Source organism: Pleuronectes platessa, chromosome 16 (assembly GCF_947347685.1).
Source record: "Pleuronectes platessa chromosome 16, fPlePla1.1, whole genome shotgun sequence".
Classification (NCBI taxonomy): Eukaryota; Metazoa; Chordata; class Actinopteri; order Pleuronectiformes; family Pleuronectidae; genus Pleuronectes; species Pleuronectes platessa.
In genome coordinates, this window is record NC_070641.1 from 12,101,502 (window position 1) to 12,107,751 (window position 6,250).

Sequence of the window (6,250 nt, forward strand, 5' to 3'; positions counted from 1 at the left end):
GGTCTCATGGTCTTGTGATTTTTTTTTTTTTGACAAGTTATCACACATTAAAAGGATATCTATCGAGACTCCTGACACCCACACACACACTCACACACATACACACATTCGCGGAGAGAGAGGGAGAGAGAGAGAGAGAGAGCACACCATTGTCAAAAATGTCATTGGGGGAATCCTAGATAGTGGATGCGAAGATTGTTGTTAAGCTTTGGCCTAATGAAAGGTGTCGTTTAGAGGTTATATCAATGTGTATCTGCATTATTATTATTATTATGATTGTTGTTGTTGTTGGTTGTTTTTACCCCCAGAGATTTATTCCATGTCGACATCTTCTTTTGAGTCTGTCTTTGTTTCTGCTGGACTGTCACTGAGGACGCACTCGGGCCGGTCCTGGATCTCTAAGTGCTCTTTTCTGTCTGTGTCCAGAGGCTTTGCACTGAGCGGCTGTGGGCTGCTGATGTGTTCGTGGGAGAAAGTCGAGTCGCTGCAAATGACCGAGGCGGTGTGGGTGTGTTTGCCGGGGGGATATGCGGCCCTGGTTGGGCTGCTGTGCGGTGAACCGGGCTTGTCCTCTGACCCCACCTGCCCCCGTTGAGCGGCGTCCGCGCAGTCCGGCGAGCTGCTCCTACATCCCGCAGTGACGCTGCTGCAGCGGCCGCCCGCCTGGTTCCTCTCGTGCGGGGAGTCACCGCCAGAGTTCGCAGCAGATGAAGATGATGCTGATGTTGTCGTTGTTGTTGTTGTCTTCAGAGCAGTTTGGGGAACAATGAATCCAAGCGGCTGCGTGATGGGATAGAGAAGGAAGTGTCCTTTCCCTATCAAAGGCCGGGAGGGGGGTAAGGCCGCGGGGTGGCGTCTCGGTCTGGAGTCCGAAAGGAGGCTCTCGACGCTGAAAGGGTTGAGCTTCTGCAGCCCGGAGGCTCTGCCGCTGCCGGAGCACAGGCTGGTCCGGTGGCTGGCGTCTGGCGAGTCCAGCTCGGATCCGCCAGCGTCCCGGTCCATAAGTCTTTGGTTCTGGTTCTGCGTCTGGAGATGGTGAGGCGACTGGTCGCAGCTCGACTGCGACTGACTCCCCCCCACGGAGTCAAAAGGCGGGCCCGTGGTGTGGTCACTGTCGGTCACATGCGACAACCCGCTGTCGCTGTCCGACCCCGGGGTGTGAAATAAATCCCCAGAACTGAGCTTGTTCTGGGACTTGAGCAGCCGGCGCTCGTGCTTGCGCTTCTTCTTCTCCATCCGGTCCAGCTCTCGCCGGGCGATCTCCTCCGGGTCCATGGGCTCCCCGCTGCAGGTGGTGGGGTGGGCGTTGTGAGCAGGTCGACCCGGACCTTTCTTTGTGTTCTCCTTTTTCCTCCACTTGGCCCTGCGGTTCTGAAACCACACCTGCACACATGTAGACACACAGAAACACGTGTGATGAGCAGCTACACGGGGAACGTTAATTAGAGCCGAATGTGTCGGTGTCTTAACAATATGGTAATTAAACAGGTAGTGAGGTTTCATTTGCTCATGGCTGTTCGGTATGCAGGCCTTTAATTAGGCCGTTCATTAAACACCAGTGTGTGCACCAGGGCAGGACAAAGTTAGGAGAAAGATGAGCGAGGTTTGACATTAACACTAAATTATTGGTTTACAGTTTTACAAGTCTTAGTAATTATGATAATAATCAACAGAATTGCATCATTTTCCAGTACAAACTTTGGAATTTTCACAAACACGTAACAAGTTTCCAATTTTCCAATTTGTCAATCAACAGAGAAATTCTTCAACAAAAATATTTCCATATTTCTGCACTTGTACTGCTAGAGTTAAAAGATTGTAGATTGTGCATAAAATAATTTTGTTTATTGTATTTTCAATACAATAGAAAATATTTAAGTCAAGGTTTCTGACTAAATTATTTTGTCATCAATAATAACAGTAATAAAAATATTTTCAAAAATAAAATTGCAACTAAATTGATCTTATTTGACTAATTTAAGCTATATTTTTCAAATTGTTGTAAGATAACCATTTCTAATTATGTGTGATATTATGACCCAAAATTGGCCTGTATGCTAAGATTTATTCTATAATTGTCCATGTCATCAGCAAATAAAGCCCTGATCCATTGTCATGAGTTATAATCAAAGGAAGAAACTACAGACATTTACAAATTAAAATAAAGTATATACATTATGAGGGAACAAAACCAATATTTACCTGAACCCTTGATTCTATCAAGTCCAACCGCAGAGCCAGCGCCTCCCTCATGAACACGTCGGGATAGTGGCTCTCGTTAAAAGCCTTTTCTAATTCCTCCAGCTGCCAACCAGTGAAATTTGTGCGAGTTCTTCTTCTCTTGCAACCGGGGCTATCTTTGTCTGGGTCCAACGAGTCTAGCAGCAGAACAAGAGCACATGTCAACAAAAGGATTAGATACCCAGCCTGTGTATTTATTTTTCCTCGGATTGCAATAGTAAAACAGCAATTTGACAATATCGCTTCAATGTGTGAGCAGAGTATTTTTTTTTTTTCAAACTTCACAGATGACAAATTTTGGATTTTTTTTTCTTTGCAGCCTGAGGCGTCTATAAAAACCCAATTTTCAGAATTTACGCTCGCAATGTCCTTGTTCTACTGTTTACCACCCTGACAGGAGCGGTGCTTGGGCTTGTGTGCTAAAGCTTCTCGCTGGTGGAGACGAAGTGGGAGCAGAGGCTGTACAACCCACCGCTCGCCTGCGTGTCTGAGGTTTATCAAAAGAAAACAAGACGACAACTTGTATCGCACCTTCCAGCCTTTGTGCGCGTCTGCTTGCGTCTGTGCGCAAAGCAGCCCAGCCGGGATGAGATGCTGTATTGTGTGGCGGCTGTGCGACGTGGCTTACCTGTCAGTTTGTACTGATTATCTCCATTCATCCCGCAGCCCGAAGACAAGAGGGGGTTGGAATTACCCACCGACGCCGTGCAGGAGCCATTAAGTAATCCGTCTATCGAGAAGGGGACCGCGGACGCAGATTGAAGTTGATGCCCGGCTAATTCGTAAACGTGATGGTGGCTCAGATGGTACGGGAAGCCCACCATCCCGCCGAGAGAGCCTCCGAACTGGGCGTGAGGTGCATCCAGTATCCTGCTGTCCATCATCCCGCAGGCGAGAGGAAACGACGTCTGGAGGCCGGCGATGGGAATTTACAAAGCATGCAGCGAGTGTGGCCAGCGAGCAGGGGACATGATGCGGAGGGGAGGGATGAGCTCCGACTTTATCCACATGAACCTCCCAATAATTAGCCCAGGCTCTGGGAATATGAGACCCAATGAGAAGCGGTAATGGGCGCTGACGTCAGAGGCGCGCTCTGCAGACGCTCCCCGTATCGATTGCTAATTAAAGCTGACATCCACCTCAATAAACAATATCAGAGCTGTCACAACAAGACAGGAGGGCTTTGATAAGAACTACATGGCAACTACACGGGGGGGACCCACCGGGAGGAAGGGCTCGCTGACTCCCGGGGAAGGGGAGGCGGCAGGCGGACTGCTTGGGCCAGGGGCAGCCGCACTTTTTTGTCTGCTGGAGGACCTGCAAATATAAGCTATATTATACAAGATGAAATTATATTTACTTAAATCCAAGTAATTGTTTTTATTACATAATTTTGACTTTTATTTTTCGAATTTCTACACATCTCTTAGGTAGGTGCTGGCATAAAAACTGAAAACTATTTTTTTATTTAAAATTTTTTAAATATAAACTCTTATCCTAATATATATATAGTGGAATTATAATATCCCTCTCCCCAGGGGTGCCTGCTGCCCTCTGTGGACTCTGAGACCCTTTGTCGTCCCTGAGCACCCACTTTGACTTGATATACTCCCCCTCCCCATCCCCTCCATGTTAGTTATGGATCATGATTTAAATACATTAAACCTTTACAATCAGACAGGTCCGCACGCAGGGGCGTAAAACAAATGGGGTGACTTGGTGAAATATGGGTGTGTGTTGTATTTGAAGGGGGGGGGGGGCAGCTGAGATATTGCTTGAGGCACAAAGCAAGAGTGAAACTATAATATTTTACCGTTACAAGGCGAAAGCTTCAATTACGAGCAACGCTGCGTTATGGACAAAATATATGGCCGAATAAAACGGGGGCTATATACGACTGGAGGCTGGAGCGAGGATAGCACCAGAGTGCAGAGTAAAATAGAAACAAACACTCACATGTCCATTATATTCCAAGTAGTTCCTGGCAGGAAATTTGGAGGAAGAAAAAAATTAAACAATCTCCTTTACTCATGCAACCCCTGCACTCGATATGTGACCAGCCCTTAAATCCTATCTGCTCATTAGGTTTTCAAATAATTAATTCCACTTTATTTATCCCAAGTCTGGCGCTGTCATAATGTTAATCAGAGTTGAAATTTCGCACCCCACTCACTCCCTGACCCTTGGCACCCGGATTGGCATGTTGTAATAACCTGAATCTCTCAACAGAAGCTGCGATAATTGTTACCCCATTAGCATGCAAATTGTTTAATTAATATTATTATGAGGAAGTATATAATCCGCTCGTCACTTGACCCCCAAGCCCAAATAACCGCCCCCCTGTATTTCAGTGTGTGTAGCCCTACATTTTAATGAACTCCTCAGAAATGATCTCGCCTGTTTATCCATCTTATCCTCTTTCTCTTTTTTTCAAGCAGCAGCAGCAGCAGCACTGACTGGGCTTTTCTTTGAAGCCGCCCTCTTCCTATTTCAACTTTAATTTTTACGCAAACGGTCCAGATCTTATGAATTATTCCTCCCCCCATTCATTTCTCTCTCTCTTTTTCTTGAACATCTAAAATTCAATAATTGCTTTTGCGTCAATTCCAAGCATGTATATATTTATATATACATCTATATGAGGCCTGTCCCCACACATGAGCTCAATGAACAGCAGCCCCCTTGACACAGTCTCCAGAGACATTGCATTTAAATCCGTTTTTCTACAACCGGGTGACATTGTCAGATTCTAGCTTTAATTAACCCGATAATAAGGGGAACAAGGCCAGCATTCAGCCCTGCCTTGTTACCTTTTTACAACTGGCCCTTTTGGCAGCTGTTCAGAGGGGAAAGTATAATAATACACATACATGTATCTATATATATATTTATTTATTTATTTTCATTTCCTTTTATTGAGATTTCTTTGTTGAGTCTTTGCTCGCAGCAGCGTCTTTATTGCATGTATGTATTGTTGGTCAGAATCAATAAGGTAACACATAGGGCCTATATACTAATTGATTAACTTTCCATCCAATGAGAGGAATCCCAGGGACTAATAAATGGTGGAGGCTGACAGATATTCACCTCCACACATTTCATCCCCTCCCCCCCACCCTGTTTTTAGAGAGTTTTTATCACAGAAAGTAAACAAAGAAGAAGAAGCTGCTCATTTGAATATGAACCTTAAGTGCAAATCTGAGGGATTTTTAAGAAAAGATCCATTCCCTCTTTTCTAAAACAACCAACAATCCATGTTTTATTACGTTTGCCGCCAGTCATTGTGATGTTTGTCACATGACCAACACAAGTGTTTGTCATCTGTTGCTGCCTCATATTAAACGTTAGGTGTGTTAATCACTCACAAGTTGGCTTCTACAGGCTGTTTAGTCCCCACTGACCACAGGGATGACATTGGTGAAGAAGCATAGCCCATCCCTCCCAACACAAAGTGTCTACACACCCAGAGGTCCAAACATACAGCCTCTTACCTCATGCAATTTTCATAAACATCAAAGTTAGTTTGTTTTGTTGCACCCAAGCAAAACTGAAATCAACCAACTTCCACTTGCACTTTATCTTTTCCTAGAGTCTCCTTAATGCCAACTTTCTGTGCTGTTTTCTCTGTTTGCCTGAGTCTCCCTTGTAAGAGGATTTTGCAAACTCACCTGACTGCAGATAACCAGATAACTGAAATACACATGAGTGCCAACCTCATACACAAGGCGTTCAGATGATAGCCTGTACCTCCCACCCCCCCGCCCCCGCCCCAAACCCTAAAAAAAGACACAAGCTTTATCAACAGGCCCATCCAACACTGATACCTAGTTCAGCAGCACAGAATCAAATTCATTTTTAATTAGGCAGGCAAATTAATAGGCGGCAGTTTAGGAGTTTAATTACTCAATTAACTTCACGCACGTTAATTTTTAACTATCTAAATTAGGTTGCACATTATTCGATTTGATGATAATTATAGAATTAAATCTAAATTAATTGTTTTGGATGA

General features: G+C 44.8%; 1 protein-coding gene across 1 annotated transcript; it reads right to left on the reverse strand.

Moving 5' to 3' along the window:
* Positions 1–312: 312 nt before the first annotated feature.
* On the reverse strand, positions 313–3,125 carry uncx (UNC homeobox). The gene is made up of 3 exons (XM_053444071.1): positions 2,870–3,125; positions 2,203–2,378; positions 313–1,383 (listed from the first exon to the last, which is right to left on the reverse strand). The coding sequence occupies exons 1-3, from the start codon at positions 3,123–3,125 to the stop codon at positions 313–315; spliced, it is 1,503 nt and encodes a 500-aa protein (XP_053300046.1).
* Between the last annotated feature and the right edge of the window lie 3,125 nt (positions 3,126–6,250).

Coding starts and splice junctions, on each gene's coding strand:
- uncx (XM_053444071.1), bottom strand. CDS start 3,125: ATGATGGACAGCAGGATACTGGATGCACCTCACGCCCAGTTCGGAGGC. Junction 2,379..2,869: donor TAATCAGTACAAACTGACAG/GTAAGCCACGTC, acceptor TTCTGCTGCTAG/ACTCGTTGGACCCAGACAAA. Junction 1,384..2,202: donor TGATAGAATCAAGGGTTCAG/GTAAATATTGGT, acceptor ACATGTGTGCAG/GTGTGGTTTCAGAACCGCAG.